We start from the raw sequence: 26,933 nt of genomic DNA, 5'->3' as shown, positions 1-26,933 counted from the left end.
CACAAGGAATCCTGCATACCAAGTATCTTAAGCTCCAGATGCATTCGACATTCACAAAACTAATCAACGTAGGATGTTTGTAACAAGCACCTTAAAGAGCTGTGCGCGTAAACTAACAGTGATGTTGTACGCCCCTGAAGCTGGTCAGGTAATAAGACTTACTGTTTACCAATGCCAAATCAAACTCAGTCTGAATGTGACCAAGCATGGAGTTTCAAACAGCCACACAAACCTTAGTGCTGATGACATCACACTTTGTTTACAACAGCATCCCCCACTGGCTCCATAGGAAAGTGTACATGTAAACAAACTGTGACATCATCAGTATACACACCTACTACAGGCCGAACTTTTCACACTGATGTTGCTTCTAGATAGAGGGCGATAAACATGCCCATTTCCTTACCTCCTCTTGCTAGGGATGACCCCCATCTCTCCCTCTTCCCCTGTTGGTAACACCTGCCTGGCTTGCCACCATTCATCATCACTAGCATTAGTCACATGTAGAATGTCACCGTATGAAAAGCTCAATCCCTGACTGGGCAGACCGCTGTCTTTTGTCTTGTCATAGTCAAAGAGTGCCCTGAGAAAGAGGCAGTCATAAAGACATACAGGTTCATGACCTCACAGCATCTCTATCAGGATTTTACTTGGCAGGTTATCTTGTTCACCCTTATAACAGAAGCTTGGCTTAGCTCCAAAGGGGATCAAACTAATGTGATGATTCAGGTGTTTTAAGATCTAAAATCTGAGATTCTGTTACTGTGGTGATTTTTGTTGGGGGGGGCATACCTGACATAAAGTGATCTCTTTGCTGATGTGCGTAGACTTCCTGTCGTGGTACTACTCACAGAGCTGTTCATCATTTCCTCTCTCAGTGATTGTATCTTAGCTTCAAAACGGTTGTACTCTGTCATCAATCCAAACCAAAAATAACTGCCATAAAACTCACTAGCCAGCAAGCTGGGGGGGGGGCTTGAATCAGTAACATCACACTGAGTAAAAGCAGAAATTCTAGTGACTTTGGGGATTGGAAACACGCTCCGTTTTTTGTTGTCAGTTAGTCTTGCTCACAAACAGTCTCTTGTTTTAGCAATTAGTGTGTTAATGATACATCAGCTCTGGTCTCCTGAATTATCCTCCCAGCAAGGCTAATGATAGCATCCAAACATCAAGAAGGAACTTGAAATCAGAGACAAGCAGATCTCCAGTTCTGACTTTCAAGAAGCTCCTTACCCTCAGGTTTATACTGAGCCTCAATCATCACTGTCTGTCCTGTGCCTTTAAGAGCTAAGGCAGCATCTTCATGGGTTGCATTCCGCAAGTCTTTCTTGTTGACCTGTGGAAGCAACAAAAACATTCATTGACTGTTATTTTTACTCCTACAGGGTCAGTGTTACTGGTTCACCTTCTGCGAGACATTTTCATCGCTATGTAAAAACTGTCAATAAAACTAGAGCATTCAACTACATCATGGATGGTTATTCAAATATTTAGTGAATGTCCATCTTTGGTTCCATCATCTGAATGAAAAGGAATTCAATGTCTAAGATTCACATGAAAATGTGCATTTAATTCATAACCTGTATTAATCTGGTATTCCTATGGTGATATTACCTTCAAGTCAGAACCTACCGATAATATCTGATCTCCTCTCTTGAGCTCTCCACTGAGGTCAGCCACGCCCCCAGCCAAGATGAAGGAGATAAAAATCCCTTCACCGTCTTCCCCACCAACAATGTTGAAACCTAGACCTGTTGCTCCTTTATTCAGGACTACAGTCCTCATCTCCCTGGTTCCAAAAAAGCAAGGCAGAACAATGACAAACGGAAGGGCTAGGAAAAATTAGGTACAGTGATCTTGTCTAATAATAAAATGGAGATTTCTTGTTCTCAAATCCAACGTAGGTTTCTTGGATAAAATTGTTAGTTTGAACTTATCCTCACCTTGGAAACTCGTCGTCATTCTGAACGTAGGCTTTGACCCCGTTACCCTCATATTTCGTAGGAGAGGGAGGCATGTATGTCTTCTGCATGGAGGTGTAGGGGACATCTGGGTGATGCTGCTGAGGATGATGGGATGTAGGCGGGATAATCATGTTCAGCTCCTCCTGATGAGGTGGCGAAGGAGAACGCTGCTGAATAGGCTCCGACTGTAAACTCAGGCCAGCTACACCAGTCGTGGCTTCTGGATATGCTGTGAGATCAAGAGGTCAAAACAGGATCAATGTGACGTCATTTGGGGTCAGTCATGCTTCCTCCCCCCCTTAAACATTCTCATTATTGCCTGACATGGAGTGCTCCAAATGAATAAACAAACTCACTGTAAGGTTCAGAACACAAGATGACTGTTTGTATAATCTTTGTAACAATGACCTTGAATCTTCAAATTTTAGATCTTCATTTCTTGAGATTTCTCGAGATTTCTTTCCTTAGTTCTCATGCAGTTTTTACTTCCAGCTAAGCCAGCGGTACAAACATCTCCTAACCCCAATAAAATCCTTGTCCTTACGTGGTGGCGGAGATGAAGGAGCAACATTGGAGACATCTGGCTGTGAGGCTATACTGGCTGGTGGTGAGGGGTAGTTGGTGACGGCACCTTTGACAACAGTCAGTAAGACAATATCACTGGTATCCTTCAAGACAGCAACAGCCTCTTCATGGGTCACATCCTCTAGCTTATGATTACCAACCTGTAAACATGTAACCACAATGGCCAACAGCTAGAAGTCAAACACTATTAAGCACAGCATCCGCATGTTAAAGCGACGAGTATAGTTAACAGCATTGCCCAAACCACTGATGGTTTGGACAATCTAGTTCGACAATTCAGAACCAGAACCTGAGGCATTATTGTACCACTGGTTGTCAATGGCCAATTTCATTTGTTCGTAATTGTATTGAGGGAACCATTCACATGAACAACTGAAAAAGATGTTATTGACCATGAATGACATGTTGTGACCAACAGTATAATGTAATGATGAACTCTGACAAAAAAACTCGACGAGGGTCACTCCAGGGAGACTATGCTGCGTTAGCGCATTGCTGAAGAGCAACAGAATGGGGGGTTGACCTGCACTTTGCCCACAACTTGCTCATCTTGGTTCTTCCATGCAACTCACCGCTATGATTTTATCACCAACTTGAAGGTTACCGTCCTGCTGAGCAGCACCACCATCGATGATCTTGGTAACAAAGATACCGTTGTCCCCGGCAACATGTTGGTTACCACACCCACCAGCAATACTAAAGCCCAGGCCTTTAGTTCCCTTGACGAGTCGGATGCGGATCACATTACCAGTAGGGCGCGGCCTCCTTCGTCTAACAACCTGTTCATAATGAAAATCGGAAGATATTTCTTTGATTGCTGGGACATTCAAGCTTCATCTATTTTGACTTTGTTTGACCTTAAGCTTGTACTTACTTAATATAACCTTTGACCCTTGGTAAGATGACTACTTACCAGGTTGACAATGCTTCCAGTCTTCTTAAGGGCATCCACAGCAGCTTGATGGGGTACATTTTGGATATCTGAATCATTCACTCTGACAATGACATCATTCAATCTAGGAGAAAAAAAGGAAAGAAACATCTACAATAAAATAAACATCTTTGACAAAAAAGGAACATCAGTAAGTGACAACTTACATAGCTTGATGTGATAATTGTACAAGATATTTAAATGGTTACATGTATGCTCCTACAAGATACATCTTGGACAAGCTTCATCCTTCCACTGGAAATTCAACAGTAAGAATATATTCACCTGAGTCTTCCACCAACTGATGCTGCACCCCCTGGGATGAGCTTTGTAATGAAGATGCTAGGGTCATCGCCAATGTGTGGGTTATCAACACCTCCTGCAATGCTGAAGCCGAGTCCAGCTCCGCCCTACAATCAACATGGAGTAATCCCGCAAAGTCAAAGATTAATCATGGTGTGTGAATGACACAGAGAATCAGAATGCAGGATTGATATGATAGGAATAAATTTCAACAATGGAAAACTGTTTGACCAGACAAGACTTACCCTATTTAATATGATATCTTCGAATTCCCACTCGTCGATATTGTTCTGAAAAATAAAGAAAATAAAATCAAGTATAAATCCATTCAGTACATGGTTGCATATCTCCTGTTTGATACTACTTAAATGCTTGTACCTCGTTATGCTTTCAACAAAAAGCGATCTAACTAGCCAGAAATTGACAAGGATATTTGAATTTCCGTACATACCATTTGAAAGCTGTCACTGGGTGATACGTCGTTTGGAGATTGCTTCAAATGGTCAGCATTAACAAACACTGGGGAGGGACTGGGCTGAAGGGAAATATAAAACCAAGAGAATCACATACAACTATTGATCTGATTTTGGATCTTTCATTTCACTTGGCCTAAAGCAGCATGCTCACTCTGCTTGCTTTGATTTCAACCACTGATGATGGGCCCTGTTGCCATGGGAACTACAGATGACACTGTCATCCACATGTGCTCATTAGTTGCTACTTTCAAATGCATACAGGATGTCTTGTGCATAATCCTGGGACATCTTCCAGGTACAAGATGGCATCAGAAAAATACATACTGGTAGGCCAAAATTAGGCTTAAGGCAAACATGCCCCAAATTTGTCAGTAAATGATTGTCATCCTGTGCAGTTCTGATACTTGGGTATGTACATGTATATCTTTAACCCTAGCCCCCCAAGCTTATGCACTAGGGAGCATATTGACCCTCACAAAATCCAACAGGTGCATGTACATGTACTTGTCTACACTGTATATATTTGTACATACAAGTCACTGTACCAAACCTGATAAATTCCAACAGAATGAGCCCACTGGAGTTTGAGTGATATGGTATGGATAGGTCTATGCAGTAAAGGATGACTTGCACTGAACAGTACCAAACCTGACAAAATCAAGCATAGTCCAACAATTGGTACAGCAAGCCAGACACTGCACACAGTGACCCGTGTGTGTCCCAACTCACACAGAATCCAAAACCATCTCCCTGGGCCTTTCATCCCAAGTCTCACAAAATTCAACAAGAAGTTCTTTAGGTACGGTATCAAACCTGCCCAAACCTCAGGTTTGGTGTAGTTAGGGTCAACATTACTGTACATCATACTGTACATGTACATTGGTAGGTATGGTACATGTTCATTATGTAATTTGCCTCATATCAAATGGACAATCAGTGATAAGGGTTACAACAAGCTCATTTAGCAATCCTGGTACAGTAGACACCATACATGTACACATGTATGTGACTTTTCTTTGGACTACATGTACATATGAGAATATCCAGGTACGAGATAATTGACAATAATCTGAATTTCACTGGAATCTTATTAGCTTCCATGATCCAGGCTGACATTCTATGAAGGGAATTAAACAGAAAATCTGATAAAGATAGCCTCTTGAGGGGATTCATTAATGAATTCTGGCATCTACTAAAATGTGTCGTGGAGCATTAATGAGGTATTATTTCCACTACGCAGCATTCAGGATATGATGATCTACTCCTCATCACTTCATCTCTAAAACCTCTCAACAACTATTCATTGCTTTCACTTTTCCCCAGAATCCATCTATCCATCTGTGCCTGGTGCACTCCCTAACGACCTCCGCTGCGTTTTATTAACAGGGAGCCTGATGTATCTATTGGCAAATTTCCACATCGTGTATCAGAGCCGACTGCCAATCAGACACTGCCCCTACAGCATGATAAACAAAAAGGCTAGAAGTCAACCAGGCTGAGGTGGTTAGGGGATGGAAGAAGCTGGCATGATAAAAAATCCAGGGATGAAATGAAAACTAGGGCGAGACCAATGTACATACCAGGGAAGCAAAGTGAATTCATGTGACCAAGGAAATGAAGACATGTCACATAAAGTGACTGTCCGTACTGACAACATGATTGAAAAGAGAAAGATGCAAGCTTTTTTTAGCATCTCATTGAAATCCGCCTGAACACAAACATTTGGCTCTGTGAGTTGGGAATCCCAAATGATGCAATGCTTCAAGGAAGCTACAAATATTTTTCGAATGTTACTGCCAATGAATCAAAGCTTATTCAGATACCAGTACATGTACCCTGTAGATGTTAACAGTAAAGTAAAAAGAAATCTGTTTCATGTGGATTTTAAGTAAATTGGAATAATTTTACTCTTCCCCTTTACTGCTTATGAATTGGACACACACTGGACAAGCCTGTGACTCATTCTCCCCTCAGGAAAGATGCATAATCAACAACAGTGTAATGTTATCCATTTATCTCCGTAGAAACAGGTACATGTTAGCATCTTTATCAAGGTACAGGTTTTTTACCCAGACATTAGACCTGCTAATTAGTAGGCTAGTAATTTGACTCCCAAGCCCATGCTTCTTCAAGGACTGATCTATGACTGTGAAACATACAACGTATTCCCAGATGGTTTACATTAATTATCAAATTGCAGACAACTGGTACGGGTCCATTATAAATTCATGTACGGTACATGAGCAGGCCTTATGCACCATCTTTAGGGGACAATTTCTTTTTTTAGGCAAATTAGGACAGAGTTGTGGGGACATTTCTTACAATGTTTTCAGTCCCTATAAAATTGGTGTAATGGCGAACGTTTGTCCCCACAAGTACAGAACATGTACATGTACAAGTACCAGTGCGCGGTCAATACCGGTATGTGTGAGCTGGTACACCTACGTCTACATGTATGTGGGTCACAACGTCTGTACAAACAAAATGTACTATGTACAATGTTAAATACATATAAAAAACACACTTTTCAAACTGGTGTGATATTTACACATATGTACATGTAAAATCCACTGCATAACATGTACATTATGGCCTGAACATGTACATGTGCGTGTACTAAGCAGCTGCAGTTTCGGAACCAATTTTAACCCTACATATTCTGGTATGTACGGTACATGTAATACTAAAATTATTACCTGGTAGTAAAATGTACATGTAGCATACTGGGTGTAAGTACTGTACGGCCCTGTCGCTTGAGGACATGACAGTATTGTTACACGTGCCTCAAGCCACAAAATACAATAAGACAAAGTACATGTACCATACAGTGATGTGGGGAGGATTGAGGAGGACGCCTAGCAAAAAGGGCCTAGGATGTTAGGGTTAATGAGGAGCATTGTCTCTTCACAAGAAATGGCATGGCATGCTTGATGCAGCCTTCAGTGTCTTCGTTGACGCAACTTCCATTATAATGTACAACAGCTCAATGCTGTTTGCTTGACATGCAAATTGAGTCTTGACTTTTCTGAAAGCTGTATCGCTTGGCACCATGTGGTTGAGGATGCCTCTGTAAGGACATGTCACATCAGCATTCAAGCTTATCTGTCACCATGTAATGATCAGGACCACAGAACACATAGTCCCCTCTTCTTGAGCCATCACAAAAACTGTCCAATATTGTTGTCAAAATCAACACTTTCAAAAGTCAACAGACTCTCCTACTGCCTTGGCTGTGTGTAACTGTACTGAAAGAGTAGTCATCCAATATGTAATTTAATCAGTGCCGCCCAAAAAGTTCGAAAGAAATTTATCACGGTGAAATCTTGGGAGTATAATCTTCAGCTACAGGATTCAATTTGGCTGTAAACTTGTCAGCACAAATATCTGGTCTGATCAGAAGAGGTTAAGCAAAGTGGGAGAATGAAGGGAATAGAATTTCATTGAGATGATCAGGAGAGACCGTTCAAACACAAAGCCCGATATCTGATTTCCCTCTAAGCCAATAATCTCATTGAAAGGACATCCTATCATGGCTACATCAAAAATCTTAAATTCAACACCTCCTTCTTTCAAATAAAGCAAACCTCCAGGAAATAAAATGGGAGCAGTGAAATTCAGCACCATTTTTTCTGGGTCAGGATTACAAGAGAATGGAGGCCAAGAATTGTTGGCGAATAGGCAGGGCAGGCTGAACATGACCTCTGGATTTCAAAGAAATGTATCGTTTCACTATATTTCTAAAAGCAGACTAACAATGAAGTATGACATTTTTTATAGAAGATTCGTTCTTTACGAAATGAGCTTTATTTGTTGTTAACTTGAAATTCAACAGCAAACTGATGGCATCAGTTAATATTTTGAAACATACATGTACAAGCACTTTTTAGAAATATGATGCTAAAATAACCACTAAAGCACTGCATGTACACTACAGACAGACTTCCCAAAAATTGTCAGAAAAAAAAAATCACCACAAATCCATGCCTAAATGTATTTTAAAAACTAATGTTGCTAGCAAAAATATATAAAATGTGCATCAGGCTCATTCTGTGGGGGGAAAACATTTGCAAGAGTGAGGGGTCAGTCATATCTTGTCTGTGGGGGGAAAACATTTGCAAGAGTGAGGGGTCAGTCATATCTTGTCTATTCCTCTGCATGAGGCATTGCTTCCCCTCCAAACTCACTTACATGTACGCCAACAAAACACTTTACTCCTAGATTTCTGGCAGACTTGCACCAAACCAAATTGTTTACAGTTTCAAACAAGGACAGATCCATTTCATGCAAAGAACTAACTGGAAGTGGTCATATTGTGTCGATGAGGCAAGGTAGATTGTTTCCTTGGGCAGAAAATTCTTGAAAAAACATATTTTTCTTGGGGAAGACGCCCCGAACACTCCTGGCAATACCGCAAAAACAGACATATCAGGTTGCAATATGAAAGCAATCAAACATCATTACAAAAAGAAAAGATGCTGTGTGCAGGGAAGGAGACAGCCAGTCCCAATTTTTGATGAAAAACATCAGAAAGAGAAGAGGGGGCAAGAGAGCAATAAATTTGGCTTCTGCCCCTTAACAAATGTGGAAAAGATTCCAACTTACTCCTTCAATCTTTAGTTTGTTTATGAGCTGGTGTTGTGACTTTGCACCTCTTCTACATACCGGTAGGAACAAGATGGAAATTGTTACAGCCCTGGTAAACAAATTCTTACTGTCCATTGTTATGATACAACACTTTTCAGCAGATAGAGCATATCTTCAGGATGTTGAATCTTTAAGCTTGAAGCAAAGAGAGATCTCTTTAAAACACTCTAAATGAACTGCTGATCATCGCTTTTGTTTTTCCCTTTTTATTTTTTGAATGAGTGAACCGGTGAAAATTAGCAATGGTAATCTAATTTTATGCAGTTCAGAGGGCAATTTCTTCGCCTTCTCTCATTCTGAGATCTTCTTCTAGATCGATAGTCAGCTGGCTTTCCTTGTTGACTCAGATGATAATCATCCTAAGCCTGAAGCCAAAACGTTAGGGGTACACGTTCATACATGTACATGCCTTAAAGACGCAATCTCAGATTGATAGGAGAAAAAAAAAGGGTTGTTGATACCAACTCAACTGTTTCATGTTGTTTGCCTTTCTCCAAAATGTAATTCAATAAAAGTACCCTACGTACATGTATGTTAGACATGGGAAAATGAGAACATCAATACCTGCATTACCAATAGAAACTGCTTTATATTACATGTACCTCACACCCAGATTGATTTTGTAAACTTATACAGTTATGTTAAATGTCAGACCAAGCTTGCAGTTTCTAGCAAAGTGTTTCAAACCCTGTGAAGAGGCATTGAAGTTTCCTGTGTACACCATGTTTGCTAATTAATTAATACATGTAGTGAAATCATCACAAAAATTTGTTGGAAACAGCAAGAATAAATTTCCTGCTTATGCCAGGAAACTAACATTGGCATTACAGCCCCGCCGCAGGAGCCCTTATGTCTCATTATTGCCAAATATTATGCACACGGTTTCTATCAGAAAGCTCACACTTAAAAAATATGGGAGTTTTACAATAGTGCGCCTCCAAGAGTTTGCATCATGTTGACCAATTACAATACATATGCCAAATCTGTTGACCCAATGCGTGTTTGGAAAGGGTCGACAGATTTCATGTGTTGTGATTGGTCAATGCGATGCAAACTCTTGGAGGGGCACAATTGTGAATCCCCTGTACTGCATCTCAAAATATTGAGCTACATGTATTACAATGGGAAGTACTGGAAAATATTAGAAACAAAAAACAAAAACGACAAAAACTTTGACGCTGCTGCAAAAATATTCAGCCATGAAAAAGGAAATTTTACAAGTGAAATCTCCCGTCTGGTATTGTGACTTTACCTTATCAAACATGGTGAATCTGCCATAGGTCAGTTTAATAATGTAAATGCACTGCTTTGCATTCATATTTGCTGAACAAGTCTGCACATTGCTTATCAACAAAAAATCTGTGCAAGATCTAGCATTAAACTCTGACATTTTCACAATCAATGTGTGTAGCATACAATCACTAACCCCGTAACCATAGGAACAGGAAACGTTCTCATACACATTGGTGGAAGGAGGAAAAACATGGAAATGACAATACCGGCTCAGTGTTTATGATATAAATACTGTACATCTGTTATTGCCCCAAGCTTGCTCTGTAATAATGATGCTAATCATAATAATCACATGTACAGTGTACATGTACGCGGCAGGTGCACATTACGTGTACAGCATCTGGCAGGTAGTAACACCTCAAGCAAGACTGGAAAAATCTTGGCACCAATAGCAACAAAGTGCTGCTAAGAGAAACCCAGAGTTACGTTCATTTGCATGGACAGTTTTCATTATTTTTTGGAAGCAATGATTCGTCATGAACAGGATTCATCCTTTCAACAAATTTCAGGTATACAGTTGTTCATAAATTGTTTCACAGGTGCTGATGTTCGCCTACCATGCCTAAAATGCAACAACACTCGCTTACTCTAGGAAGCTTCAAAGAATATGATATCAAATACGTACATGTTCATGTACTTGTCTCTTTGCCTGTGACCTCAGAATTTGGAAATAAATTCCTATAAGTGGTCTTAGTTTACGAACCATTCCAGGACTCTTCTCAAACTTTCGATTGTTTCGAAATGTACAGTGTACGTACATTAACCCTTCAAATAAAAATAATACATTCAACAGTTGTCATTTAGTAAATACTTTGCTAGTGGTTGGCAACTTGAATTGATTAACGATGGTCAAGTGGTTTCAGATAAATGAACCAATCAATTGATAGTCCAACAGCTCAAGCCCAAAATGAAGCAAATCTGCAGTAATTCCCGAACAGCAGTGTGTGTAAGGTCTGTCCAAACACGGCCATACACAGACTCACAAGTGCTTGGATCTTAAATGATCTTTCTTTCATTGAAAAGACCCAACTGGTTCATTCTAACCAAGGAGGAATAAGAACCTTTCTTATTCTTCCATGTTCTAAACCCTTCAGTTGAACCAGTTTCCGACCACATAAAGATCAGATCGTGGGGGTGTGTCCAGACACCATTCTGCAGAGTGGGATTCTTGAAATCTTTCAACTTCTGAGTGAGTTTCGAGACTAAAATCTGGAAAGCAGGGCAAAACTATATACATATGTACGTGTACATGTACATGTCAACCTTTAACTGTTCATTTAAACAGGTCATAACACAGAGAAAATAGTACACATTCCATGTATGTACACGTACGTGTACCATAATGAAGTAGAACCATTTTTTGATAAATTGTGAACTAAAGACAAGCTAACTGGGAATGAACTACCAGCCCATTTTAGTATTTTGATGGCTATTCCTGTGCAGACACATTGTGATGATAATGAGAAGGTGCCGTATTGGTGAAGCGAGAACAATCGTTGCACAATGGACAGCTTTCATTGGAAACTAAAAATAAAAATAAAAGACAAACGACCAAACCTTCTTCTTGTTGCGGTACATCAACGACGCCGAAACATTGACGAAAACATGCATCATGGCGACAGGGGAAACTGCTCCTTAGAGAACGCACAGCCGGCTGTCGATTGTTACTGACGCCAGCCAAAACCCTCTAGAGTCACGACAAGCAATTTAGCCAAACATGGACACATGCACGAAGTACACGAAGGAACTTGCCATGAGAAAATAAAGAGACAACAGCCCTGACACACAAACTGATGTACCGTACATATAGATGAGCCACCGATAAGCCTTGCAGTGAGTTTTCACTGCAAAACAGGTGGTCTAGAAGCTACAGTCGTGTCCGTCCGAGCTCAGTGTACAAATGATAAATTTCACTGACGTGGTGGCTGCACGCACGCTCTGCACACACGTGCCGTACCATTCTGTATGCTAAGTACAAGCTGCTCTGTACAGTATAAAGAGCTTTGCCACAACACAAGGGCCTATCAAACGTGTCTAATGCACACAGAGATACGCAATGCAGTAATTATCATCGCATGCTAAGTTGAGTCCATCTAAACATCCATGTACCACTCCTACGTTGTACATGTACATGCACTGGTAGCAGTCACAGGATTTATCATAAACCCACAAACTTGGAAATCATATTTGCTTGAAGAACCATTCTAAGAAAAATATGGAATGGTGAGATACCGGGTATGATATGCTCATTCTATACTGTAGAGCATGCCTTCTTGAAGGCTAATGAGATGGGAATTAATCAGGAAGATTAAGGAGTGCTTCTCATCATTCATGAAGGTGTCAGGTAAATGAAGGAGGGTTTATAACATACACCATGTTTGCTGCCTGGGTGTTTTTCATGGTTTCTTGGCTTGGTGCCAAACCTGTAAAGCAGCTTGTAAAAGGGAAGAAAGGATTTTTATTTTTGGGGGGGGGTATTTTTGGTGTAACACAAGTTATCAACGTACTGTGCATAAATACATGCACAGGATTATTACATTGCTGCCTGGCACGTACATGTACATGGACAGTATAATGACATGTACATGGACTGGTATAATGCTGGACAATTTGTTTCAATCAATCAATACTTGCAAAACTTCATTCAGCTGTGGAGGTCCTGAAAGGGAACTAAATCCACCAAAGTCATTCTGTCATTACTTTTGTTTTTTCCTCTATATACCAGTACCAAACCAGTACCTGTACAGATATAAGCACATGCTGACAAACACCCTCCAAACAAGCCTACCCACTCCGTGCACCTGATGATTAGGGAGGGATGTCACTACAACCACCTGTCTCTTTGAGTATTCATGTGCAGTCCCCTCACCCATGAAGCATCCCAACAAATACCATTCCCAGACCTAGTACTTGAAATCCTCCACAAGTGCACATTACGGATCATGAATAAATTCCTCTGATTTCCAAGTCCGGGGAAGGAGGGGGGGAGATTTATAAATTACGCACACCTACCGTACATTCTCTTAACATCAAATCCAATCCATTTTCTCTACCAACATCCATGCACACAAATTCCAGATGAACGATTTATTTACATTATTATGGGTAATTCCAGAAATTAGGGGCCCAAGAGTTGCATTATGTGTGTCCCTATTACATCTGGCCTTTGTTATTTGACATGGAATTATCACCAGAATTGATTTCAAACTATTGGTATTTGTTTGGCAGGTAATTTACATTAATTCATCACTCTTGGAAATTAGAGAATTTTAGAGAAATTTACAGTCACATGTCAGATGTAACAGGGACATCAAAAAAAATAGACCCCTAATTTCTGCAATTACCCATTTATATGTACAAGCAGTACATACAGGTATGTTATTTCCTATGGTCAGAACCAAACTAATTACATGAGGTCTAGAAAAAAAATCACCATGACAAAATTTTCGGGGGGGGGGGGACACACTCAGGTACAGGTACATATGCCTGCAGCAAAGTTAAATGACTCTCCTCAATCACTTGGCAAAAAAATTCATCTTGGAGGGTCTTAAAAGTGCATGTCCTCACTCCTAGGCTCTCAAACAACATGCCTCAATGGTCTGCCAAGTGACATGTCAGCCACTCAATATATTTCCCAGGCGATCTTCTTACCTGACCTGTGCGGCCGCTGTGCATAAAATTTACTAGCACTCTGAGAAAAGGACTGTGTACATATAATTTACTGTAGGCAGGACTACACAGGTGTCAAATGTGAGCAATGTGTCACCAGGAAATTGGCAAATGTAGGGATATACTTAGCTCCAAATTGACCATTTGGCATTGTGAGCATGAAATGTTACATGTAAGTCCTTAGGTTATGACTGCATCTAACGGCCCTTCATCACTGATTTAAACATTGCTACATGTACCTGTCACTTGTCAGACAAGTTAAGGCTTGGCAAAGCTTTGCCTGGCATGTACCGGTACATTAGCTAGCACTCCCTCACGGCCTTCTTTAGGGAACATTGCCTTTCAGGCACTAACACAACAGTGAGTAATTTATCAAATATTCACACCTATAAGTATGACTTCCAAATGTGCCCCAGCAAATGTCCTTAATGGTAAATTGAACAATTATGAAATCCAATTCTAAAAATCATTTACAGAATGCCAAACTCATTTATAATATTCTCAGTTGACATACCCGAGTGTCAAGCAAGACAATCGGTATTGAAGATCTATAAAGTGCATCCACCCCCGTACTAGTATTCCCACGTTACCATCAAAACATTTGTACGTTGTACATGGACATGGACACATGTACATGTACATGGACACATGTACATGGACAGTATGTACTTTTTACAAACATCTATAGGCATTTACAAAGTGCTAAGATATGATATATACATGAAGTATGCGTATCATGGCAGGTGTATCCATGTTACATGTATTTATGTAAGGTGAAAACACTTTTGTGTAAAATGGTACACTTTGCGTTTTATGAACTTTCATAAATATATTTTTTAGGCATGTGAATTATGTACATATGTACCATATGGTACGCAGATTAAGTATGGTTCAAATATAAGAGAGTATCCAGTCTATCCGGAAAAAGAAAGAACTGGTCGAAAAATCCATCAATTACAAGTTGTAACAAAAAATGGGGGGAAAAAAGGAAAGTGCGTGTACACTATTTGCTGTGTGTTCGTCTGGAATTGTGTGAAAAGGCTGCATGTTGGGTAATCATCATTCCTGCCTCTCTTATGTGAAAGAGGTTATGAGCACCTGTACATGAAAGTAGAAATCTAATATATCTGCAATGTATAGATCGTAAATGTGTGCAGTGTACATGTTGCTACACTGTACAGACATGTACCAAACGTTATTTCACCAAGTATTTCAATTTTCAACGCTTCTAAGCACAGGAATTTTTTCTCAAACATAAACCATCCAATGCTATGATTGCATCCATTCCACTGAACTTTGCATTATTCATTGATACATGTAGGTCACTTTCCAACAGAGAGGCTCCTGTCCAATCTGAGCAGTTCTCTGACCGAACACTCCAGCCAATGGTCACTCCGGCCAATGGTCAATCAAACGAGTGACAAGCGGTAGAGTGTTTTGGTACTTGACAGCAGAAAATGGCATAACAGCAAGAGTGTTTCAGCTACAAGTGCATCAGGTGTTCCGTCCTTCTCTGACATGAGTGATTTGAACCTTAAAGATCAAGCCCTTGCTTCAAATGTCACCTCCTTTTGGGCACTACATATCTCTTCCGTTTTGCTTCAACCCTTGTCCTTTCTCAAAGCATTGAACATTATGATCAGTTCAATAGACTTGGAGAGCTACACGTACACATGAACCTCATAAGTCAGAGCCAAAACATCTTTTTCTCTTTTCTGATTGATCAGGTCAGACATGTCCACTGACATACTCTGACTTTAAAATAGACAGGATTTTTCGCTAATTTGCTTTGTCTTTTTTTAACCAGTCTATCTGGCTACCAACAGCAAAAAATTTAAACACTTTGGTGAAACCACTGACTACATTTCAATTTTCATCAGGGCACAAAAGGTCCAGCAACTGTTCAATTTTGATAGAGCTGGAATTTTACAGACTTCTTTGGTACAGAAAGTTGAAATGAGATGAGTGGATAACGAGGCATAAGTAACACTCAGCTTCCATTCATGCAATTCCTCAGGCGAATATCCATGCACATAATAATACGTACTGGTACATAGACACATTGTACGCTGACATGGGACATGTACATGTCTTTCAAATGAAATTTGCCAAAGTATAGAATTAAATTTTTCTCTCACCAAGCGTATCATTTAAATACAGGCACAGTGTATGTACAAGTCTTGTACAACATAACATACATGGACATTGTACCTGTATAGACATTGTACCCCGAGCACCAATACCGGTACCATACTGGCACCTTCCATTTTGTGGCTGGAGACAAGTTTCAGTTTTCCAGGACCTTTCATCGGAGCATTTCAGCACTTTTTCTGCAGGTGGATTTGATCAGATAACGACCAAACAGGTACAAGAGCACCTGTACCTATTTCACACATGCAGGCTTTATAAAACCCTCCATGTGCTAGCTTGTTGAATTCATGGAACCAATAAAGTCCAGGCAGCAAATTTAGTTTACATGTATAATGAGTGCAAGCAAACCACCACATTATACCCATACATGTGCAGTACATGTACATGCGCTGGAGTGAAATTGTAAATATTTTGGCATAATCAATGAACTGTGAAAACGAGCACGTACAGTAGTGTAATGCCTGAAATGTATGACTTCACAATCAACAAATTCCCCAGCGTGCGGGGGGAGAGGATTTCTACAATAAATGCAAACAATCATCACCAATGTCAAGAACAGAATTTGCTGCTTTACAAGGAATACTGTTACATTTAACTAGTACTAAGGTGTGGCCATACATGTACCGTATCTGACTGGAATAGTAACAGTCTATGCATGAATTTTGTTTGGATGAAATATGTACAGATTAATTGCTAATGCATTATGCAGAATGCATCAAGCCCTGTTTAAACCGCATACGATATAAACCTACCAGTACATGTACATGATACCCTGTACTTTCTCAATTGTACATAGATTGACCTTTCTAGCAACTGTCTACAGAGGGCGCTACACAGACCTAAAAGGCAATGCCCACAGAGCACATAATGTACATGCACAATGTACAATGTAAGTGGCTGGTTTATTTTGTGACAGCTGATGCAGGTTGTGTGTGTGGGTGGGGTGTGCTGGGGCAAACCACTTTTCCGAGGGAGGGGGAGGCAAGGATTTTCAGGTGGAAAAGCAACAAAGCACCCATCGGCTAAAAGCTCATACACATTTAACAGTGGCATGGGGTCAATTTTTAGGGGGGTTTTGGCAAAAGTAAACTGGTGTTACTTAATTACCCCCTTTCAACTCTATTTTTTCACTTATTTTATAGTTTCCTTTTTATTGTTCCAATTTTTTTCAGGGGGAGGTAGGGAGAAAGGTTCCCCTTGCAACGTAAAATGGAATTATCTGTGGTACATGGAAATTATTCCACGTTAATTCTATGATATTTCCTGAATGACCAAAGTCAACTTCATCATTGATGACATGTACATGTACATGTATGTGCAATTAGCATGATTTGAATATTCAATAGTTTCAATTATCCAACAGTGCCACTAAGGTACATGTACATGTACCTATGTGCATATTATGAAGTCATGTTTACATACAGCAGCAGCATAGCAGATTCAATACATCAGGGGTGTCAGTGGCCACTTGATATCAAAGGTGAAAACGTAGCAAATAGCTTAATGTAAGAAGCCCCCATACGTTTGTACACAGCAGGTGCACAAAAAAAGCTGAAATTGAGGGTCAACATCTAAACAAAAAAGCTGAAATCAGCTAAAAAGTTCACACCTCTGCTACATGTAGTATGCATTGCCTCTGTATACGCACATAATGTCCGTTTACATTAGTGCTAATACCAGTATGTACATGTAGATATACAATGCGTAAGTACCTGATTATTTGCCTCCCAAAATGATAGCACGATGAGTAATTGGTTCTCAACTAATTGGTTCATACACTTGCATTCACAACACGTTTAAACGTTGTCATTCACTAGACAGTAACAGAATTACCCACCAGCCCATCATGTATGACAGCGCCAAGGTGCAACGGGATGACCTTGGCTCTCCTGCAAATTTGCAATAAGAATTCTACTGTTCGCTGCTCGATGTTAGCTTTGTTTGTAGTATTTTGGAATTGAGTTAAGGATGATAGGGAGTTGTCAGTATGTTGCTTATTAACCCTACCTCCATAGGGTGTATTTAAAATTATATTGAAATTGGAGGATTTGGGACTGTTAGGGTTAACCTTCCTTTTGCTGTAACAGTCACAGTAAAAAATTCCTTCGACTTATTTTGCCACAGTACACAGAAACACTAATACGATATGTTGTGAACTTGAAGAGAGATGTAACACAGCTGATATGAACAATATTTGCTAGACTTAATGTGTCATCCTTCTTATCAAACAAAGAGAATTGGTATGAAGAAATAGGACGAAAGGACATCAAAAGTACAAACTTGTCCAGTAGGATGAAGTTGCTCTTTCATGTACCAGTATTATAACGCATCTGTTGTACTTTTCACATTTAATATTAATCCAAGATGAAAAATTAAGTAAGTGTGCAGATGCTTTGAAACAAGGTTTCTTCAAGTGGCAAAGGTTTTTCCTGTTTAAAGGTTCAGAAATTTGACAATAATTTCTTTGTATGCAGAATCTTACGCTGATTTGGGGAAGCTTGGAGACTGAATGGGAGGACAAGGCATTATGTTTTGGTTTTTTTTAAGAAGGAAGACAAAGAAGTAACTGCACTTTGTATATCATCTGCATTGCTTCTCAAATAAAATGATGTTAACACAGGTTTGCTTTTGATAGATTCTAATGAATTCAGGACTGACAAACCCTTGTGTCATCATTTTTAAGGATTTGATGTCTAAATCAAATTAAGTCTAAGAACATACAAATGATTTTGGCTAAGTTTGTTGATAAATGGGGGGGATAGGGCTAATCTCAAAGAGCTCGTCTTACCTCGACTGGAGACACGGTAGACTGTGTGACGTAGCTCTGAATACTCTCCTTGGGCTGTGTAACATTTGAACCAACTACGGGAACCAACCGCGGGGCACCGTCTAAAGCTGGGGAATCCTCATCTGGAAAGTGGTATTGCTGCATTGGAAGCAACAAAAATAATATCCATCATCTGCAACGCTGTTTCCAGCAAAGTGTAAGAATGGACTGTCAGTGTGGTTGTCGTTCCTTATACAGGCTTGTTCAACACATGTACCCATGGCAATTCCGATGACCATTCGTTTGCTCCAAGCACATGACAGACCACCTTACCCCATTGTCTGCTTTTCTCCGGCTTCCTCTCTGCATTTCTTCTGTAACCAGTTTTTTCCACCCATTCCTAAAAAGAAACATTCTCTGCTATCCGATGACTCGATGGACCAACCTGAAATGACTAAATGGGGTTGGTTTCAGCGGCACCATCCAAGGACAAGGTGGGATTTCCAACAGCGTTTCTGTACGCATCCTTGGTTTTTATGACATTATGCAGTGGCATCTTCTGGCAGGTCCTGGTGCTTGCATTAGGCCACACACAGTGTATCCATCGAAGTCTTAAAAGCATCTTACGCAGACTAGAGTCGCTACTGGCCATGCACTTAACGTGATCAATACTCATTTGAAATAAGGAAACTACATACATACATGTATAAGATTACTCAAGTATTGTTTTTATAGGAAGTGGGTGGAGCTAAGAAGGTATGAAGTCCTAGAAAATCTTGTGGCAGAGATTACTGAAATATTACTGAAACTTTCATTCAATCTAGGAGATGGTTATTAATCAAAACGATTCATAGAAATGGTTTATGCTGTAAGAATCGATTCATTTGGGCATTATACATGTAGGAAGGTTTATCTGGGAATACATGTGAAGGAAAAGAGTTTTCAGTCCTCACACGACACTCCTTAAAATTGTGACATCTGTGACCTATTTCAAGCTAACTTTACTGATAATGTTGAGTCACTATGACTCATGAGAAGTCACTTGAGAGTCAGTGTGACCATTCATTATGGAATTACGCATGACCCTTTATGAACAGGTAGGCATCAGCACTGGTATTTGATAACAAAATGTTATTGTGGCAACTGCTATTGCCCTCCTTATCCTATGTACCGGTACATATAACACTATTGCAACCATTCAGGGTAAATAACTGCATATAATACCAGTATAGTACAGTATGTTAATAATTTCTTGTACATGCTACTCGCTGGTAGGAAGAAAATGTGGGTATTAAAATTACATATGTATGTCAGTCCAATGAATATTCAAAGTGTACTAGTACCTGTGTGTAAATGTACCGGGTTGGATGGATTCAATTTACTCCAATTTCCATGTTAATTTGCTATGCTCATTTCAACGCTGCACATTTCAATGTTCACATCATTTTCAATCAATATCGCAGGCCTCATCAACTGGTATCATAGCACTTTCCTACATGTACGTGAGCCAGTAGGTCTGTAGCAAAAATAAGCCAGAATCGATCCATCTCAGCTCACTGCAATAAACAATAGCTTGCGGTTCTGATCAATAGTCGAGCGTGTCTAATTCACTTGATGACTTTGCATAATTAATTCTTGTACTACATGTACATGTATATGTGCGGATACAGAATCAGTCGATCTTAGAATTTCACACGTTCCAGTTCCAAATTTCAGCATATACGGTAAGCTTTGATGCCTTGAGCACCAGACCTTGTATACATGAACAAAAAGACATTCTTTGAAGGTGAATTGATACTGATACACAGGGAAGAGCATTTCAATTTCTGGTTGTCACGGCAACAGACTGATTTTTCAGTCCCTCATTCCCGTTGGAAGTGCGAAGACACCCAACGACAGTATAACGGCATCTCAAGAGGTTTGCTTGAATCGCTGCGCAAATGTGCAGAATGAGGTTGGGTTTGAAAAACAAGCGACCGCTAGACAGAAGAAAAAGAAGACAATTTTCACCGTTCAAAAAGCTTACTGTGCTTCAAATTTTTTTTTATTGGGGGGTGAAGTCCAGGGACTTGCTGCAACTATTTGAAAAGCTTGAGGAATGGATCTCGGCACTGAGTTCGCACACTAATGCATCATTCAAAGGAGAGAAAATTCTTGATATCTGTATGAGGGAAATTCAAGAGATGTTTAGAAATACACAATACAAATTGTAAATACATGTATGTTCACTCAATACTGGTGGCTTTTAAGCATTAAATGTACGAGTACATGTTTAACTGTATGCACCTAAGAGACAAGCAGCAATTTGGGCAAAAAAACGTACAGTTGGTAGCAGCATTGAACAATCACAACACAAAAAAGGTTGAAAGTAGCAAGCGATCACTGAAGTCATACAGACAAATGACACTGGCAGATGAATTATTAGCTTTTAAAATAATTTCTATGCAAAAGCAAACACTAGTACCAGCACATGTGTACCCTACTACATCCTCGTACATGTACGTATACAGGTACTGGTGTGCAGTATTCACAGCAAATAGAATCAAGGCTTGATTACCAACTGGAACACGACCAAAAGCAAAAATACCCACCGCTGATTTCTTCTTGCAACCGAAGAGACTGACCACGCATTCACATGGAAACCATGCATTGGATGATGGGTCCGGTGAATGCATGTCATGAGGTCCTCTCTGTTTGACATCGTACGCACCCCACATTGTGGTCAGTTTACTTGACCTTTGTAGACTGGCAATAAACCAAGGACCTTCCTGCTTGTCTTGTTTTTTTAACGTTGCTCAAGTTTGTAGAAGCACACAAGTCTGATGTGAATAATCCAATCACCTTACAGGTATAATGGTGAAATTGCAGAAACACGTATTACTTGAACTCTGACCCACTGACCCCTTAGACTGGTCAAACAATCAGAATTATTCTTAGAAGAGAATCGCCGTCCAGAAGTGAAGAAGTCTTGCTTGGACTAATAAGCAGTGCATCACATCAAGTTCAAGAAGACATGCATCCACCATCTGCTCTTTCTTAACAGATTTATCACAAGATTCTGTAATTTATCCTTTTAGGAATGTATCAGCAAGTGACATGCAATTATAATACAGGTCTATTGGCCTTGGCAGGTAGTCAGACGCAGATTGGTTTTATGACAACTGCGGGTTCCACGTGCACATGGATGGCCATAATCAGCTTTAGAGTGAGCTAATCTTCAAAGATGTCTTTGGAAAGAAGAAAGCATCAACTCTGAGTCAACACAAATTGTTGTGATATTAATCACATGAGGTTTGCCAGTGACAAAGACAGTGGCTGTGCATAGCTGATATCAACAATGAAGAACACTGATGGTTTTTAGTATCCACACCTTGTGGATGCACGTCTGTCAGTTTGTCCTTGCTGAATAAGTGGGTAAATTATTTATTTCTAGTTTTTGAACAAGTAGTAAACATGGCTCATGTCGATACCAACACCTGTGGACGAAAACCCCACTCACGTGAGAGGACACAGCTTCATGGTCAGGTCCCAATTGGAATCAGATCCGGTTTAAGAATGCGATCATCTTGACAGATGCAATATCCATAAACGGTTCATTCACTGCTATACGAAACTGATGAAATCAACACCCAATCAACAACGAAAACTCCACACCTCTTCGGCGGACATAAATCCTGCAGAGGGGTGTCAATAGAAATGGATCCCCGTTTGACAACTGCATTTATGGCTTCATCCAAGTGTAATCCATAAATTACAGAGCTTTTAACTTGATCAGCAATGGAGACAGCTGACTGGTTACTAGACTAACCAAGCTAGAAACCTGTCCGTGTGGATGCGGTATTCATTGCGTAGGAGCACAAGCTGTAAGGGAGGAGACGAAGACTGAGGTTGATGAATACATACATGTACCGACCCATGTACACGTGATGACTCAGAAGGTAACCGCAACCCTCCCAACATGAAGGATGCAGGCAGGAATGGTTGCCGCATCTGTTAAAGGGAGGCATCAAGCTATTCTGCTCTGCAGCATCAGATGATAAGCTTGTTATATTGAAGAGCATCTCCTGTGCTCTCTCGCTACATCCAAACTGCAGTCGGCAAGGTAACAGCTGGCTGATGGAGATGCGGTGAATGCATCACCTACCAACCGTAAACTTGGTAAGACCGTAACAACAGCGAAGAAAAAAACAGAAGAGAAGGAAAATCACACAATACACGAGGGGCCTTCCGGGGTCTCTTCTATACACAGAGAAGCTGAGACTAGAACCGGCTGTTGTTTTAACAGATGCATGAGAACCAATACATTGACGGCAGTTGTTAGTAATTGGCAGACGGTTACGCCGCTAGTTGATTAATGAGGGTCTCCTGTATGATAGCATCACTGGCACTTGTTCTCAAAGCACCGGTATGATCTGGCTTTCTGTGTCTCTGCAAGGACATAAATGAAAAAGACTGACAGAGAGTTTAGCCACGATGGATACTGTCCGTGCCGTGGCGTGGCGATGTATTATCAAGGGCTATTGTGTTTGTGAGTCACCCTTATTCACGGCTGTATTGCTCGGGTCATTGATTGCAAGGGACTACCTTTGGGTCCCCTTGGAGACGGGTAATGCATCAAGGATGAAGGGAGACAAGGTTGGGAGCAGCAACAACGATGAAGGAAATGAATGGGAGCAACTTGCTTCAGAGAAGGTCACTCAGGCGACAGAGACTTGAGACAGAGAATACTGTAGGTGATATTTAAATCACTAATCAGTGATGACAGCATAATGACAAATCTGTAAGAAAAAGATCTGTTGGGACGATATGGCTCAGTCCAATCAAGAGCGAGATGCAACAACAAATTAAACGATGGACAACAAACGTCCCTTTAGGCAATTAAAGTTTCGAGTTATGAAAGGACTCCACGTCACCTGACAGTTTATGCTCTCAGATTTCATAACGTGCCAATGTTTATATAAACAGAAAGTCAGTGGGATGGATGAAAGGTTTAATCATGAATTAAAGAAATGGTTAATAATATCATGAGAATATGCCAATTTAAGCACCCACACGCGAGTGTTTCTCAATGAGAACAAGTACAACACTTAAAAGTAATGACAAATGTTTGCAGTACATGTATAAAGGTAAAAGAAAATCTTTACTCACAAATCCTGCCACTGACAACACACCAAGTACCCAATTCAGCAGCAAATAAAATACTTGTAAGGTTATGAACCAACTTATTCAATGAACACAATTATTTAAAGGAAATAAAAAGCAAAATCTGATGGATCCGGCTAATGTAAGTAATAAACACCAGGTGAAGATTTTCATTCTTGATTTTTCATTTATATTTATACCCCTTAGCTGAGGGGAGGAATATTCAAAAGCTACAAATTCAAAAATCAGGTCAAAGGGAAAGTTCAATATTCGTTGAGGGTACATGTTTGTAAGAATACAGCATAGATTGGTCAATTTGTTACCAACTTTCTTCTAATGGCAGAATCTATTTGACTCACCAAGGCCAAAATCTCATCGTGCAACTGTGATATTTTGGTCTGGAATCACAAACAAAATGCTCAAAAACAAGTATGGTACATTTGACACAGGATTAACCTTCTCCCTGTGGTTTGCAGCAGGGATATTGTGTGGGTTAAATACTTCTGGTTGGCTCGTCAGAGATCAATACCTCAAAGCCTGAGCAGGAGAAAAAAAGCTTGACGTGAGCTGTTTGATGAGGGACACATAGTCAGCAGTGCCATGGCTGCAGCGCACACTGTCACAACACTTTAATAGTGAATTGCGACTGTCACTCAAGCTGTTGAGAACCAGGGTGACATCTTGAAGAAGGTACTGAGGAAAGATATACCGGTAGCATTTTCTAGCAAAACATGCACTTTCAAAACACCTCCCCCCCTTCTAAACCAAGCATAAAGGCCACATAAAAACAATTCGCAGTTTCTCAGCAGAAACTGTTGAAAAGTTTGCTGAGGTATATGTGCATGTATGTGTTTTTTCCCCTGCAGAATTGAAACTTTACCTTCAATGTAGTTAAAATGGTCCAAAATGAACATTAAAGAGATATATACAGCCCTCCATTTCTGCTAGTAAGTTTTGGCCTGGGAACATTTCAGGAAGAACAATCTGGAGAATTTGGAGATATCAAATCACTGATTCAAAATTTGGTGAGTATACCTTTAACCAGGCTAGTACGCTGCTGCCATACTAAGATTTTCACTTCTTATTATAATGAAAAACTAAACAATTCAAAATTCTGCTGAGGCATTCATGGGATGTTTTATTTTACACTTAAAATTTATGATAAATCAAAACGGGAACTGAATGTGATGCCAATTTCAAATGGAGGCACTGATGAGCAACTGGGAATTATTTTTGCACAGGCCCAGACAATTAGGTTTTTTTTTTCAGTAGACCCTTATTTAAAGAGAAGTTATCACATTAGAGGCTTCCTAAGCAGACTCTATCCAAGATGCCTTCTTTACACTATGTACATGTACAATTTACATGTTTATACCGTACCTAACATCTTGGATCTGTGAGCAAAGTACGGAGGCAAAAAGGGGAAGAAACGTGTTTCACCTCCACAGTCATGAAATCCAGACCAAGATGTTAATTCAATGCTAAGATCGTGGTGATTTGCGTACAGGTACCGTACTGTAGTTTTGTTAATGTACAGTAGATGAAAATTAAAGCAACCACCATCATGTATTTCCCGAGAAGAATTCTCTAAATTCAAATAAAAATTACGCCTAATACTTCATGCGCTATACTTTTCCAACCAAGTTCACCGTGAAGGGCAAACAGCGTTAATTCAATCACCAGTGTCAGCCATTGTGTTGAAAATGGCTTTAGCCAGCTGTGATGCATAAATTTCTCTGTGAATAAAAGGTAAATATTAACGGTGTCTACTGAAGTCAAGATTTAGCCCGTGCTGAGAGGGAAAAAATTCCTAATTGAATTGGTTTACACTCCTAAGGGCTAAGGGAAGATCTTTTAGCCACTATTACTGCATACATGTATATTAATAGAAAGAATGAGGCCTTATGTCCGTCATTTTTTTTGCTTGATGGAAAGGACATGAAACAGCATACATACATGTACATAATGGGCAGAGAACAACCAGAGAAAATTAAAACCTTTGTGGCAGACCATTTGGCATTTATTCAATTACACTACTTGAATCTAAAAAAAGAATCACCATGGTAAACAAACTACATGTATTACCGTAATAGTTTCAACTGAAACATAAATACCATAACCTAAAACATAAATACATGTACATGTACCATAAACATACTAGGCAGAGTGCTGTTGGAAATACTGTGCCCTGCCTATCAGTACTAGCATTTATTCACGTATATGCCCTGCGGCCCCAAGTTTATACAAATTGCACTGAGAATTAGCATTTCAAATAGCCACAATTTGATCTTTAGAATCTGATTATCACAACCTGCTTGATTTAACACCTGATTTGATCAAGAAGTCAACTAGGCCAGCAGGGGATTTGGTTTACATGTTAATTGATTTCAAATGAAAGGCAGCATAACTTGTGCATCAGAGACACTTGGAATCAAACTGTCAATGCGCTTCTTTCTGCGACCATTTGTTGGCAGAAGCGATTTCTGTTCTTCTTGTAAGATCAATGGTACCTGAATGGTTGACTGTTCCTTGATTATGTATTGGACAGCTACCATATTGGAGGGAAGTGCTTTTGACCTACTAAGCCCTCAAAGATGGCCACCAAGCTAAACATGGGGTTTACATGTCCATATAATCTATTCAGTTGGAGAGTTTTTGAAAAACTTTAACATTTATCAGCATACAGTACCGCACATACATGTAACATAAATGAAAAGAATTGTGTAAAATCTACACTACTCATGTTAACTACCAGATTATTATTTCTGCCAAGAAACATGTACACGAGTGAAAGTATATTTCCTTCGTTTTAATTTTTTCCCTCAAATTACCCAGTATTCCTGGTGGAAGTTTAAAAGGCATGAAAGAATCCTGAAAGAATGTCCATGTATGCCTCTTACATGTACATGTATGTCATGTGATAAACTATACATCTGTTTATCAGTTTGGCTGCTATTGTGATCAATATGCAAATATAGCGTACATGTAGTGTAGATGTGATAAAC

The 26,933-nt window shown here is 39.9% G+C and overlaps 1 protein-coding gene across 11 annotated transcripts in view; it reads right to left on the bottom strand.

Annotated features, from left to right (window-relative positions):
* LOC110981686 (disks large homolog 2-like) overlaps nt 1-26,933 on the bottom strand; it is a 70,544-nt gene that overhangs the window by 8,291 nt on the left and 35,320 nt on the right. For 9 of the 11 annotated variants that reach the window (XM_022239476.2, XM_022239478.2, XM_022239477.2 and 6 more), the window contains 12 exons: nt 18,808-18,945; nt 4,238-4,321; nt 4,032-4,076; nt 3,769-3,893; nt 3,466-3,568; nt 3,125-3,331; nt 2,512-2,692; nt 1,947-2,196; nt 1,636-1,792; nt 1,237-1,339; nt 793-910; nt 407-583 (listed from right to left, as the gene is read on the bottom strand). In XM_022239476.2, coding sequence (XP_022095168.1) covers nt 407-583; nt 793-910; nt 1,237-1,339; nt 1,636-1,792; nt 1,947-2,196; nt 2,512-2,692; nt 3,125-3,331; nt 3,466-3,568; nt 3,769-3,893; nt 4,032-4,076; nt 4,238-4,321; nt 18,808-18,945 — 1,688 coding nt within the window. Of the gene's footprint in view, nt 1-406; nt 584-792; nt 911-1,236; nt 1,340-1,635; nt 1,793-1,946; nt 2,197-2,511; nt 2,693-3,124; nt 3,332-3,465; nt 3,569-3,768; nt 3,894-4,031; nt 4,077-4,237; nt 4,322-11,756; nt 12,103-18,807; nt 18,946-21,377; nt 22,961-26,933 lie in introns of those variants that run through there. The other 2 variants (XM_022239481.2, XM_022239485.2) reach the window with 2 other exon arrangements.

This window comes from Acanthaster planci, linkage group LG14 (assembly GCF_054643075.1).
Source record: "Acanthaster planci isolate LZ-2023a linkage group LG14, COTS_SCS, whole genome shotgun sequence".
NCBI lineage: Eukaryota > Metazoa > Echinodermata > Asteroidea > Valvatida > Acanthasteridae > Acanthaster > Acanthaster planci.
This window is presented reverse-complemented; position numbering and strand designations above follow the sequence as displayed.